This window comes from Elephantulus edwardii, unplaced genomic scaffold (genome assembly GCF_000299155.1).
Source record: "Elephantulus edwardii isolate Elephantulus edwardi_28Jun2011 unplaced genomic scaffold, EleEdw1.0 scaffold00208, whole genome shotgun sequence".
Classification (NCBI taxonomy): Eukaryota; Metazoa; Chordata; class Mammalia; order Macroscelidea; family Macroscelididae; genus Elephantulus; species Elephantulus edwardii.
Window position 1 is genome coordinate 1,394,924 of NW_006399958.1, and position 12,913 is coordinate 1,407,836.

At 55.0% G+C, this 12,913-nt stretch overlaps 1 protein-coding gene across 1 annotated transcript; it reads left to right on the forward strand.

Moving 5' to 3' along the window:
- Window positions 1-5,827: 5,827 nt before the first annotated feature.
- CLEC11A (C-type lectin domain family 11, member A) lies at window positions 5,828-7,708 on the forward strand. Its single transcript, XM_006897281.1, has 4 exons — window positions 5,828-5,974; window positions 6,151-6,337; window positions 6,563-6,754; window positions 7,275-7,708. Exons 1-4 carry the CDS (start codon window positions 5,828-5,830, stop codon window positions 7,706-7,708), a joined length of 960 nt encoding a protein of 319 aa, XP_006897343.1.
- The last annotated feature ends 5,205 nt before the right edge of the window (window positions 7,709-12,913 follow it).

A 12,913-nucleotide genomic window follows, 5' to 3' on the forward strand; every position in this document is an offset into this window, starting at 1 on the left:
GCCGCCGCCGCCGCCGCCCGCTCCGCGCCTCCTCTGCCTCCCGGCTCGCTCTCTCGCTCGCGCTGTCTCTCCCTCACCCCGTCTCTCTCTCTCTCTCTCTCTCTCCTTCCCTCCCCTCCCTCCGCCCTCTCCCCTCCCTCCGGGAGCCAACGGAGGAAAGACATCGCCCCTCCCCGCGCCCCCAAACCTCGCCCATCCCCCCCGCTGACTCCGCCCCTCTTCTTGCCCTCCCCCTCCACTCTCCCTGCTGCCGGGTCCCCAAACCCTGACTCCACCCCCGCTGGTACCCCAACGGCGAGGAGGCCCCCCCCGCCGCCTTCCTAGGGTACCCCACAGGCACCCCCTTTCGGGGCCCTCTCCACACACAGTAGGGCGCAATAAATACGTTATCTGGTGTTGGACCCTCAAACTGGGAGGGCTATAGTCCTTTGTGCCCTTCTATCCAAAGCACACACACACACACACACACACACACACACACACACACACACACCCTCCCAGTCCTTCCATCCATGCACAGGGCACACGTGGTGGACACACCTGGCCCAGGCACGGGTGCACACTCACAGTGGGGGGCTGGGGGGGTCCCTAGCTCGGATCCAGGACAAATACACCCAGACACAAGGCCCCTGGGTACACCTTCCCCAAATCCAGCCAGCTCCACCGTGGGCATATCAGCCACTAACACTATGCACGTGTGACAGCACCCCCCCCTCCTTGCGGGTGCAGCCTCCAAAGTGCCTGTATGGTCAGATCTCTAGCTCCAAACAGCCAGCACCCAGCTGTAGGGAGTGGGTGCCTGCACCCCAGACAGACTCACTCCCCAAGCATCACCCAGGTACGCCCTCACCCATTCAGGTACCCACCACCATGGGCCACCAGGGCAATTACACGTTTCAAACTCACTGCCATGGACTCAGAGCTGATCCTCCAGGTTTTCAGAGGCTGTAAATCCCCCTGGGAGGAGGTTGCCCATCTTTTTCCTGAAAGGCAGCTCAGAAGCACCTGTCTTTGGGATGGCAGAATGACATTTTCCAAGGACTTCTTAAGTGCCTGCGACCTGGGTTAGGTTAACTCATTCCCTTCTCACATCCACCCCATGAACCAGGGATTTTGCTCAGCCCCATTTTACAGATGGGAAAATTGAGGTCCAGAGAGGCCAAGCAACTTGCCCAAGGTCACGGAGCTTTGGAGAGGGCATGCCAAGTGGGCAAACTCCCAGGTCTTCACGTGACCACTACTGTGTACCATCTGGCTCACGTGAAATTGTGTGTCTTCGTTCATCTCACATGCATGCAGACACTTCCAGCTCACACGTGCACAGACACACCTGCAGACAGGTGTGTGTGCACGTGGCTCCTGCATGCTCAGAACACACTCCCAGACACACAGGGGGGACCTGGAAGGCAGTCATTGTGTGTCCTAGAGGTTCAGGCTGTGGCCCCCTTCAGGCTGGCCTCTATAGGACCTCCAAGGCCTGGTGCATCTGAGGTTCCAGGTAGCCTCTGGGTGCGCTTCCAACTTCGAGCTCTCCAGGGTCCCCCTTGGATTGAGTAGAGCAGCTGCCACACCGCTCTGTGGAGCCCAGCTCTGGGAAGACCCACCCTAGATGTGCATCCAGCCCAGGTGGCAAGCAGCTGGGCCCTGGGGAGTCACAGCTGCCTGAGTTGGTGCCAGCAATGAGTGAGGCTGCACAGCCCTCTACAGTTTGCATTGCCTGTGCACGGTCTCTCTAGATATAGGTCCCCGGGGGGTACCTGAATGACCTGGGCTCCGAGACAGTGAGCAGCTTGCCAAGGTCACAGTGCCCTTTGCTGAGCACCAGGCTTTCTTGGAAAACTCAATGCTGGACGCCTTCATTTCCAAGGCCCCTCCTGGGGTTCTCTGTCTCCGAGGGCAGCTGCCCTGCGCTTGCTCAGAGCCAGAAGCTTTGGCAAGCTGCTGCCTCATGGTGACCTCCAGCAGGCCTTGCTGTCCCCTTTTCAGCCTCGGTTTCCTCCTTTGACGAGCGGGCCCCATGATCCCTGGCTAGGGTGCTCCATGGTTGTTGGCAGAACCAGCTCAGCCGTGTCTGGGGAAGCCCTGGGTGACTCATCAGGGCCTGGCTGCGGTCGCCTGGCCTCTCCACTTCCTCCTTGATGCCACTGCCACCTAGGATGGGAGACTGGGTGCCACTGACACACAGTAGCCCATCCGCAGCCTCAAGGGCTACAAGTCTAATGGAACGCTGGCTCCTCGAGCCTCTCATGCTCCCCCAGCTTCTTGGTTTGGGCCTTTCGGCTTGGGGAGCAGAGGCAATGCAAGAGATGATGGGGAGGATCTTTGTCCAAACTGTTATCCTGCTAAAAAAATGCATGCTGCTAAGATGGCATCTTCAGGCCCCCTAGTTCTAACCAGCTCACAGCCCCAGAGCCATTCAGAAGCAGCTTGATCGAGTTGACTCAGACTCGAAAGCTCGATCATTGCTGTGGAGTCTGAAGGCACGCTTAGCTGACCTTCCAGCGTGTTTTCCTGAGGCTGTAAATAATAAAGGAGGAGATTGCCCATCTTCCTCCTCCCTCAGAGAAGCTGATGGATTTGAACCACTTACCTCTGGGTTAGCAGCACAACTGACTTAGAGAAACATATCAGAGTAGAACTCGCCACAAGCTGTGATGGTTTGGACCTGGATTGCCAGGCTTTTCTTTTGAGGTACCTTTAGATGGACTCAAACCTACAACTCTATGGTTTGCAGATAAGGCTAACAAGACTGCTCACACTGCCTAGGGACAACCTCCCACAAATAACTAGACCTCAGTGCCCTGAATCCGACTGATTCTGACTCACGGCGGCCTCATGATCCCCCCAGACGCATAAATAAATGAACTGGAGAATGCCAGGCTTACTCATATCAAAGAGACACTGTGGGGGCTTTTAATAAGGAAACCCGTGGAGAGGAAATTTCTGTAGATAAGGGGGGGTGTGTGTATGTGGGGAGATCAAACCAAACCCATCACTGCTGAGTCAGTTCCTATTCACAGTGACCCCCACTCCCCGTGTTACAGAGTAAATTGAACTCCATGCTTTCACCCTCCACCCACATCGCTCTAAGTATTCCAGAAGTAGGTTTCCAGGTCTTTCTTCAGCATCACTTCTGGGCAGGTTCAAACTGAGTGCTTTTCATGAATAGCCTTTTTCATGGTGGAGGGAGGAGATTGAAGCGGTCAGCCACTTCACCTTAGCTGGATCCACGGTTAACACCCTTGGTACCGGCAGTCAGGAAGTAAGGAGACACATTGTACTAGGAAAATCTGCAGTTAGGGACCTCTCCAAATAATTGAAGAGTAATGGTGTCACATTGAAGACTAAGGTGCGACTGATTCCGGCCATGGTTTTTTCGATTATTTATTATGTATCTGACAGTGAATAATAAGGATGAAAAAAGAAGAATTGATGCCTTTGAGCTGTGGTGTTTGAGACGAGCGTTGAACATCCATGGATGGCCAAAAGAATAACTAGATAAGGGCAGATATGAGAGGGTGCAGCCAGAGTCCTCTTTAGAGGCAAGAATGATGAGGCTTCGCCTCACATACTTTAGGCACATTGCCACGAGGGGCTGTTCCTTGGAGAAGGACATGATGCTGGGAAGGGTGGAGGGTCAGCGAAGGAGAGGAAGACCCTCGACGAGGTGGATTGACACGGTGACTGCCTCAATGGGCTCTGATGTGTCAGGAAGTGTGAGGATGGCACAGGCTAGAACACGGTTCAGATCTTTTGTTCATAGGGTCACTATGAGTCATACTAGACTTGACGACACCCAACAACAACATGAATAGACTAGTAGGTGAAGTGTTGTCCTGCCTGGGCTATGGGAGGTGTTTTGTATCAGCTGCTTGACAGGAGAGTGATGGGCAATCTCCTCCCATGTGGTTTACAGCCTCTGAAAACCCACGGGAGGGTTGAATCAGTTCTGACTTGAGCTTTTGTTTTTGTTGGTGCCACACAGCAGATTCTGACTCACAGCGCCCCCAAGTGACAGAGCTGAACCGCCCCACAGAACATCCTGTTGTACGGGCCATTGCGTGGAAACCCACTCGTAGCTGACTGTCCACAGAGTCTCCAGAGGCTGTGAATCGCATGGGAAGAGACTGTCAATTTTTACTGTCTTTCCCAGGAGGAGCTAGTGAATTCGAACCGCCTGCCTTTGGTCTGGCAGCGCAACTCCTTACCCAAGGGGCCACGAGCACTCCCTGCAGGATTTCCTAAGCTGCTGGGTTTTTTGTATGGGAGCAGGTTGTCAAGCCCTTCTCTCTCTCTCTCTCTCTCTCACTCCCTCTGCAAGCAAGTGGCAAGGTAAGTTTGAACTGCCAACCCTTTGGTTAACAGATGAGACCTTAACGGCTGTTTCACCAGGTCAGCAGCAGTCAAATGCCAACCGTTTGCGTCTCCTGAGCACCTAAGGTGGGTGATGAGGTGCAGCTGGCAAGAGGGGCCTTTAGGAGGAAGAGAGGGCTGGTGCAAAGAAATGGGGGGTGAACTTGGCATTCTGGGATCAACCAAGAGACCCGTGTGGCTGAAGCTTAGGGGATGAAGGGGTTTGGAGAGCGAGTGACAGTCCCAGTGCAAAGGGTTCATCTCCACCAGCCCAACGAGGAGGGCCAGGCTGGGTCTGGCTCCAGTCCTGCATCTGATGGGAAGCTGGGGGGTGGGGGGCAGGGGAGCAGGGAGACGTGATCTGACTTACAGCTTGTAAAGATTGCTCTGGTTGCGGCAGGCGGCAGGGATTGGAGGGGCTCCGGCGGAGGAAGGAGGGGGGAGAGAGGGGAGAAGGCGGGACTGCAGTGGTCCAGGCGGGAGGCAGGCACCTCGCCAAACGCTCAGAGCTCTCTGGCCGCCCAGCCGCCCTCTACCCCACCTTCTGGAGGAATCGGCCTGGTCCCTATCGCTGTGTGCTTGCTGCCTCCCCCACTCGGCCCCAGCCCCTCCTCACTCAGAGACATCTTCTGTCCAAGTCCTTTTGTCTGGGAGCAGCTGGCATCCCCAGGACTGCCTGGTCTGGGGGGTAGGATGGGATGGGATGGGGGTTCTGGCCTGCAGAGTACATCCACCAGTAAAGTGTGGTAAATGAATCTGAATCCTGGGGGCACACATGAACCTCAAAGGCATACAGGCAACACACACACACACACACACACACACACACACACACACACACACACGTGTTCTCATCCTGGCCCAAGGGCTTGGAGGGCAGGGAGGCAGAATTGGGGGCAGGAGCCCGAGAATCATTGAAGAGTCTTCTCTCTTTCTCTTGAATGTGTGGGTGATGGTGGTCACATAATAACACCCTTAGCTGAATTCTTTCTTTGGGAACAACCAGGAGGAGGAAGGGGACAGCCAGGGGGAAGATGGGGATACAGCCCAAACATTGCCTGGTCCAGAGTGGTCTCTGGGGTTCAGTTGAGTCTGCTGCACCCCTCACCCCATCCTGGGGAAAGCCAGCTTCAGCCTCTTCTTGGCCCTCTGAGAGACTGGCCAGGGCTTAAGGAGAGCAGAGAGGAAGTGAGCTCTGGAAAGTGGGAAGAGGGGGGTAAGTGGGGAGACCCAGGGCAGGCGGGATCCAGGCTGTGGAACGTTAGAAGCTTCCGGCCACAGAGGCAGGCCTGGGGAAGCCAAGAGGGGCGGGGAGATACACAAACCAACCGACAGAAGCAGGAGCCCAGAGAGGCGGGGATCAGGGATCAGGGGGCTAGTGACCAGCACGCTTTTGTCCCTCGCCCCAGGCTCCCCGAGAGACAGCCAGACACCCAGACACGTCTGCTGCCTTGGGTGATACAAGCCCAGCCTGATGCAGGCAGCCTGGCTCCTTGGGGCCCTGGTCTTCCCCCAGCTACTTGGCTATGGCCAGGGGGCTCAGGAAGCCGAGGGGGACTGGGAGGGAGGCTGGGGAGATGCCCAGGCGGAAGAACGAGAGAGGGAGGCCCTGATGCTGAAGGTGAGTTGAGGTGGGTTGGTTGTTTATGGGGTGGGGAGTGCTCAGAACGGAGAAATGCCAGGATTTGGGAAATGGGCTCAGGAGACGGGGTGAGGGGTTCAGGGGGCACGTTTGAGGCTGCAGCTGGATAGGTGGGACATGGCCTGTTGGCCCTGACGTCGCCTCCCCTGCTCCAGCACTTACAGGAGGCCCTGGGGTTGACCGTTGGGAGGGGGGACCAAAGCCCTGCTGAGACCCCGGAGGGCACAGAAGTCTGGGTAGCAGAGGATGGACAGGCTGAGGAAGAGGAGGAAGAAGCAACACCGACGCCTTCGCCCAGCCCCAGCCCCTCGCCCACCCCTGAAGACAACATCTCTTACATCTGTGAGTGTTCAGAAGTCTGCCCTGTCCCCAGGCCTCAAAAACTAATAGTCCACTATCTGGTGACCCTTCAGTTGTGCACCACTCAAGCCAAGCCATCCAGGAGTCCTAGGTTCTATCACGTACCCCGAGTCTCCACGCTCCCCCCTCCCTAACTGTTGAGTCTCCTCCCCCCACCCGTCCCTGGTCCCCTGTCCCCGCCCAGCTCCCCGCCTTGTCGCTCTGCAGTGGGCCGCCTGGCGGGCCTGGACGCTGGCCTGCACCAGCTGCACGTCCGTCTGCACACGCTGGACACCCGCGTGGCCGAGCTGACACGGGGGCTGCGTCAGCTGCGGGAGGCGGCGGGAGACACCCGCGACGCGGTGCAAGCTCTGCAGGAGGCGCAGAGCCGCTCGGAGCGCCAGCACGGCCGTTTAGAGGGTGAGGCCGCACAGCCCTGTTGGGGGGAAAAGGGGGTCCAGTGGGCGGGGAGGTCTGAGGCCTGCAGGGGTCCCGAGAGTTAGGGCTCATGAGCCCCGGGAGATGTGGGGTGTCCTGGCAGACAGGAAAGATGGAGCAGTTGAGAAGAGTGAATGCGGAAAGCGGGAGGGGCGCGGGAAGAGGTACTCCCCTCTTTCCAAGGCGCGGACCCTCCTCTCCCCGCGCCACACCTCCCAAAGGCCCGCCTTCTAGGCCGGCGCCGCCTATAGCGGAGCGCGGTTTGGGCCCCGCCCCCTTCTAGCCCCACCCCAGAACAGCTGACCACGCCTTCCCACCGCACCGCCCTAATACAGCTGGCCCCGCCTTCTCCCCGCCCCTGGCTTTTTGACCCCGCCCCTTCTCTGTTACAAAGACCCGGGCTCCTCATTTGCTCCGCCCCTGAGATGTCTGACCCCGCCCCTCCCTCCCCGCCCGGATTCTGGCTCCACCCTCTTCACGCCCCTTTCCGCTCCGCCCACAGGTTGCCTGAAGGGCCTGCGCCTGGGCCATAAGTGTTTCCTGCTCTCGCGCGACTTCGAGGCACAGGCGGCGGCGCAGGCGCGCTGCGTGGCGCGCGGCGGGAGCCTTGCTCAGCCGGCCGACCGGCAGCAGATGGAGGCTCTGAGTCGCTACCTGCGCGCGGCGCTCGCGCCCTACAACTGGCCGGTGTGGCTGGGCGTGCACGACCGGCGCGCCGAGGGCCTCTACCTCTTCGAGAACGGCCAGCGCGTGTCCTTCTTCGCCTGGCACCGCGCGGCCCGCCTGGAGCCCAGCGCCGCGCCGCACCCGCTCAGCCCGGACCAGCCCAATGGCGGGGCGCTCGAGAACTGCGTGGCGCAGGCCTCGGACGACGGCTCGTGGTGGGACCACGACTGCGAGCGGCGCCTCTACTACGTGTGCGAGTTCCCCTTCTAACCGGCCTCCGGGGAGGCCGCCCTGCGAGATCACAGCCCTCCAAGATCATCGCCCTCCAATACCCCTCCCGCCCCGCCGATGCCCCTCGGCCGGAGCTCCTGCAGGCCAGGACCCCGGTGCTTGCCCTTTCCGACCTGGCCTTGGAGCAGCGAGCACCAGGCTACGTCTGGCGCCAGTCAAGACTTCATGAAATCCGACTTGAGCAGCCTGGGGAGCCCCAGACGTAGCTTTCCTGCAGTGGCTCAGTTCTCCAGCCCTGGGAACCCCCTTAAGCGGGTCCAGCTGGTGATCTGCTCTTTTAAAGATTTGCAGCCTAGGTGACCCTATGTATGGGACAGGTTCTTTTCTGTCCCCAGCAATGACATTTCAAGCCCCAGAATGGGAGTGAGGTCAGAATAGATTTGCATTATGTACACATTGGCCCCTGTTCTCACTCACTGATGCTTGGATTACACTCGGGAACAATTGCTAGCAGACATCTCCATCCGTCCCCGCAAGTGTTCCCACTGCTGACCTTTGAGTCCCATGGCTTTGTCAGTCGTTGTCCTAGACCCTGGCCATAGTCCTGGTCCGAAAGAGGTCTGGTAAAACTCCGGACCTAAAGGCTCTGATAAGGTCTGCAGGAATGAATGAGTTTCTTTTTGTGTAACCATTGCATAAAGATAGTACGTCTGGCATTATTGTGACTCCAGGAGGGGGAAAGAGACGAGATGTACATTAGCCCCAGGCTGAGTCTTTTGAGCTGAAAGTCATACATCCCTCCCTTTAACCTTTGCACCCATTCTGAAATCAGCTGTCCCTTCCATGACACTCTAATTGGTTCAATAATATGTTTTATGGTGCCAAAGAATTGACAGCCAATACTGACACTTAACAAGTGAAGATGATGAAGGAAGTACCAGGTTATAATTCAGAATCATCAGATACGTAGGCAAAGCCTTCCTTCAGCAGAACAAGACAGCTTCTGGTCTCAGGATGGGTTCCTCTCAGCCCCCAAGAGAACAGGCCTCCTTTCTTGGCTCTCCTTGGGCAAAGTCCTTCCTAGTTCTGCCAGTGAGTGCCCAAAGGTACCCTACTTTACGAGCAAGTCACCTGCACAGAGGTGCTCACTCAGGTGTATTGCTCTGGAGATTGGTTTTCCCACTGTACTGCTTTGCCTGGTGGACCAAACAGCCCACCTCGCTGTCTTAACGCCAGTTTTCACATTCTGTTTCTCTCTTTTCTTTGCTACATTTGCTACTGCTGCTTGCTAGCTCTTGCATTCCCCACTGTTACAGCAACCTCTTTGTCACTTATCTCCTGGGTACAGGATGTTCTCAGTGCAAAGGCCACACGTCCAAAGGATGCACTCCACTCCTGGATCTTCTTTCTTGGTGGCAGTGAGATCCCCCTTTCTGGCTCTAGTATGGTGCACTTAATGGTTTAAGCTTTAATGGACAAGAAAACTAGTCAATCCTTTTATTAGATTCTAAACATGTTATTTGGGAGCTCTGGTGGCTTAGTGACAAGAAGCTGCACTGCAATCCCAAAGGCATGCGGTTCGAGATCTTCATCTGCTTCACGGGAGAAGGATGGGCAGTCTTCTCCCATGCAATTAACTGCTTCTGAAAACCCACTGGAGGGTCACCTATGAGTTGGTTCCCACTCCACAGCACACAACAACAACAACATGCACACTATTTGCCCTGATCCCACCCTCTTTCAATGACTCATGCATTTCACTTGCATTATTTACAAACTGTCCAATCCCATTTTTGGGCCCCAGGTTCCTTATTTGCATAGTCAAATCGAGAAGTGTATCTACACACAATAGTGCCTATGGTAAGCACTGAAATGACACTGCTGTCCAAAGATCTAATGCCCATCTTTTAGAAAGCTTTACCTTAAAGCAGTGAACAAGTCTAGCTCTAGTCCGTCTCTTAGCATGGAATGACGCTCCAGGAGAACGACACCAACCCCCTCCTGGCTTTCACTGTTGAAAACGGGTCTGTGATGTGCTCAAGGTCATTTCCACCTTACTTCTCTTCCTACACTTGGCAGAGCAAGGTAACAAAGTCGGCCTTGTCCCATGGAGCTCTCAAAGGCTAAGGTACGGGTTTGAATGTGGCTGCACTCTGGTAGCCTAGTACATCGAGATTTGCACTGTTACCTCAAAGGCTGCCCCTTACTAGTGGTTTGAATCCACCAGGAGCTCACAGAGAGACAAAGAAGTAACTCCTCTCCTTTTTTCTGTTGTTCTCTTCTGTCAAGTTAGAACTGATCCATAGCTGACCCTCAAGAGGGATTTCAGAAGCCGTTTCATTGCACAGGAGGAGATGGCCCATCTCTCTCCTCTGGAGCAGCTGGTGGATTTGAACTGCATGCCTTTGGGATTGCGGCAACAGCTCTTTACCACTAGGACACTAAAGCTCCCTAAAGCCTGCTAGAGGGTGAGCTGTGAGTCAGTTCCAGCTTGACAGCAGTGACCTTCAAGCTAAACGATGAGTAAGGAATACTGAAGAGTCGATGCCTTTACATTAAGAAGTTGGCGGTGAGCTCTGGTGGCCTAGTGGCAAGAAGGTTCAGAGGTGCACAGTTCAAATCCACCAGATGCTCTGCTTGAGAAGGAGGAACAATGTCCTCCTGTACCAGTCAGATATGATTTGACAGTACACACAAAAAATAATGACATTTTTAAAAAAATAAAGAAGTTGGCAAAGAGGGCAAGACCCTTCACAAGAGGGGTGGACCTAGCGGCCACAATAATGAACTCAGAAATAGTGCGCATGACGTCATTGTGAGTCTGGGCTGACCCGGTGGCCCTTAACAACAGTTTCCTGTCTCTTTCGTGACATTCTTTCTCTTGTGACCTGTCTACAACTGTGTAAGTCAATCCTCTTCTCCGAGCCTCAGTTTTCTCATCTGTACAGAGAGCAACGATGTCACGCTGGAGACTAAGGTGCACCTGATCTGGGCTATAGTCTTTGCAATTACGTGCTATACATGGGAGAGCTGGACAGTGAGTGACTAGGGATGATAGAGAACTGATGCCTTTGAGCTGTGGTGCTGGAAAAGAGTGTTGAATATACATACCATGGACTGGTAGGAGAACAATCAGATTTGTCCTGGAGAGGGTGAAGCCAGCCTGCTCCTTGGAAGCAAGGATTCTGAAGCTTTGTCTGACATACTTTGGGCATGTTGCAAGGAGGGATTGGTCCTTAGAGAGGGACGTCATGCTTGGGAGGGTGGAGAGACAGCACAGGAGAGGAAGACCCTTGATGAGATGGATCGATTCTGTGAGTAGAGTGGTGGGAGTGAGTGTGTCAGAGACAGTGAGGTTGGCCCAGGATAGAGCAGGGTTTAGGGCTCTTGTACATAGGGTCGCTATGAGTCACAGGCGACTTGATGGTGCATAACAACAAACAACAACAACAACATCGGCACAGTTACCCCTACCTGGTATGCCTGATGCTAAGGTAAAATCCAGGGCTGTGAGTGTCTTTGGGATGGTTGAGCACAAGGCCAGTACTACCTGTGTCTCTAAATATCTTTCCAATCTTTACTGCTCGAGGCTGGTGAGGACATCAGCACACTCTAGGGGGCTCTTCCTTTGGGAACATCCCCCCCACTGTCTCCCCTAATGCTCATATCTTCGATGGATTGAGTCTGTCAGCAGCTGTGAAGGAGAAAGACAGACCATCTCCTCCTGCTATAATGTGCAGCCTCAGAAACCCAACAGAGGGTCACTATGCATTGACACCAACCTGATGGCAGTGAATGTTTTCCTTTCGATGTCCAGAATGAACAGATCTGTCTTGGAAGCAGGGAAACCAGAAGCAAGCACGGCAAGACTTGGTCTCACATGTTTGGGCCATGGTATCAGGAGGGGCCAGTTACTGGAGAGGGATTTAATTGAAGATCAGAGAAGAGGAAGATCCTCAACAGAGAGCGTGGCTGGAACCATGGGCTTAGGCACCAAAGCGACCGTGAGGGTGGTGCAGGCCTGGGCAGAGATTCACTGTATCCTACATGGGTTCACTGGAAGCTGGAAGCGACTTGTTGCCACTAGTGATAACCTCTCAGAAGAGTTCTGTGCATAAAAGGCTGATTACAACACTTGCCCCTAGACAAATACACTCCTCTTCCACAGAACTTTCTCCTGACACACTACATCTTCACGTAGGTGAAGGTCCCCGTTCTCCCTTCAGTTCTTTGCTGGGCAAAGGTCACCAAGAATCAGCCTCACCTGTCATTCTGAACAATCCCTACCTCCAGTCCTATTCCAGGCAGGATTATGAGCCCTTTTTGGGATTCCAGAATTGGTGGTACCTGGCCTGCCCGGGCTGTATGGCATGAGCTGTACCTCTCCCACCAAATAAGGGGGAGTCTGGGAGCCTCCTTAGAATGAAGGATGATGTTATGCTGAGTCTCATCTTGGGGACTGAGTCCAGTGTGTGTCTAAGCTGTGTCTCTACTTCCTCTCCCCAGGAACCCCAGGTTAAGCCATGTACCCCAAGCTAGGCTTAGTGCCTCTTCTGGGTGCCCGGCATCCCCTATGATAAACTCCATCACTGTAAGTGCTACTGTATGGTTAATGTAAGCCTGGTCACCCCAGCACCAACGAGGTCCTGAGGGCGTTTGCAAGGACGGCTCAGGCCCGAGATCACCATGACAGCGCGCAGCATTTGAGGCTGCCTCATGACTAAGGCGTGCAATTAATTCGAGGCTGATTCGTGACTTAGCCAGCGGGTGCCCATTCCTCCAGGAAGCCCTCTGGGGCCTCTGCAGGACAGGAAATTGCCAACATCCTCGCTTTGCTTCTCTGCAGGACGCCTGAGGTTTGAAAGGCCAGAACGAGTCTCAAGGAAGGCCTCGGCACATGGGTGGGATCTGTGTACTTAGGGATCTCAGAAAAATGGTGGAAAAGGGGATCTTGACCCTGGAAGACAAGAGCAGGAACAAGGGAATCGCCTCCGGACTACAAATCCCATGAGGTCTAGCGAAAAAAAAAAAAAAAGGAACTCGCTCGCTTCCCTAGAACTACACTTCCCAGCAGGCATCGGGTGACACACGCAAGGCACGTCGTAAACCCCGCTTTGTTATTTATGCGCATCTTGCCTACAATTCCCAGCAAGCCTGGCGACAACTTTTTTTTTGGGGGGGGCCAATAGAGCTCAGTTCTCTCCAATCAGAGCTCAGATTCCTGATACCCCACCCTACCAAGGC

What these genes read in the sequence shown, in the direction of transcription:
- CLEC11A (XM_006897281.1), top strand. Translation starts at nt 5,828, where the DNA reads ATGCAGGCAGCCTGGCTCCTTGGGGCCCTGGTCTTCCCCCAGCTACTT. An exon ending in AGACAACATCTCTTACATCT is followed by an intron (nt 6,338 to 6,562) that starts GTGAGTGTTCAG and finishes GTCGCTCTGCAG; the next exon opens with TGGGCCGCCTGGCGGGCCTG. An exon ending in CCAGCACGGCCGTTTAGAGG is followed by an intron (nt 6,755 to 7,274) that starts GTGAGGCCGCAC and finishes CTCCGCCCACAG; the next exon opens with GTTGCCTGAAGGGCCTGCGC.